Source organism: Cariama cristata, unplaced genomic scaffold, assembly GCF_000690535.1.
Source record: "Cariama cristata isolate BGI_N322 unplaced genomic scaffold, ASM69053v1 Scaffold43610, whole genome shotgun sequence".
In the NCBI taxonomy this organism is placed as follows: domain Eukaryota; kingdom Metazoa; phylum Chordata; class Aves; order Cariamiformes; family Cariamidae; genus Cariama; species Cariama cristata.
This window is the reverse complement of record NW_009593758.1, coordinates 1-1,204: the sequence shown is the minus strand read 5'-3', so window position 1 is coordinate 1,204 and position 1,204 is coordinate 1. Positions and strand designations below refer to the sequence as shown.

Here is a 1,204-nt window from a genome sequence, read left to right as displayed (position 1 = left end):
AGTGTCTGGTGACGAAAAACAATACTTCACTCTCGGGGAAGAGAACACAAATCTACGAGTAAACGAGAGGATAGATCGAGAGAGCATCTGCGGGCCCGTGTCGCCTTGTGTCCTTAGGTTGGAGGCAGTCGTGGAAAACCCTTTCAACATATTTCACGTGAGCGTTACCATCCAGGATATCAATGACAATGCGCCGCAGTTTGACAGAGAATTTGTTGCTATAGAAATGATCGAGTCCACGCCTCCTGGGGCCAGGTTCCCACTAGGCAGTGGCAGAGACCCTGACATTGGGGAGAACTCTTTACAAAACTACCAACTTACCCCCAACCCGCTCTTCTCCCTTGTAGTGAGGGAGACTGATGGGACGAAGCAGCCAGAATTAGTGTTGGAGAAAAGTTTAGATCGAGAAAACCAGAGAAACCACCTTCTGATACTGACAGCTGTGGATGGCGGGGATCCAGTCCGATCCGGGACCATCCAGATTAAGATTAACGTCACCGATGCAAATGACAATGCGCCAGTATTCACCAGAGAGGTCTACAAGGTTCGACTGCTGGAAAACCTGCAAGAGGGCTCCTTAGCTTTTCAGGTGAAAGCTACTGACTGTGACGAAGGTACAAATGCAGAAATTACCTACTCCTTCAGTGATATCACAAACAGTGCTCGCAAGCTCTTCACTCTGCACTCCAGGACAGGGGACGTGAAGGTCACAGGTCCCTTAGATTACGAAGAAGGGAAATATTATGAAATTACTATTGAAGGCAAAGACGGGGGAGGGCTGAGTGCTCACACGCAAGCACACATAGACGTTCTAGATGTGAACGACAATGTGCCAACCATTTCCCTCCTGCCAATCTTAAACCCGATACCAGAAGACTCTGTCCCGAGTACAGTTGTGGCTGTGATCAATGTCCGTGACAGAGACTCGGGGGATAACGGAGAAGTGAGCTGCAACATCGATGGTGATTTACCTTTCAGACTACAACCATCATCAGAAAGCACCTATAAACTAATAACAGCCAGCACCCTGGACAGAGAAAAAGTATCCGCCTACAATATCACCATCACGGCCAGGGACCGGGGCAGCCCGGCGCTGTCCAGCCGCACGGCGCTGGTGCTGGAGGTGTCGGACGTGAACGACAACGCGCCGGTGTTCGAGGAGGCGGCGTACAGCGCCTACGTGGCGGAGAACAACGCGGCGGGC

The 1,204-nt window shown here is 51.2% G+C and overlaps 1 protein-coding gene across 1 annotated transcript; it reads left to right on the top strand.

The window, feature by feature from the left end:
* Positions 1-4: 4 nt before the first annotated feature.
* On the top strand, positions 5-1,198 carry LOC104157857 (protocadherin gamma-B1-like; the record flags this gene model as incomplete). Its single annotated transcript, XM_009695359.1, has 1 exon — positions 5-1,198. A coding segment is annotated over one exon (1,194 nt), but the record flags the coding sequence as incomplete, so codon positions are not given.
* Positions 1,199-1,204: the final 6 nt, after the last annotated feature.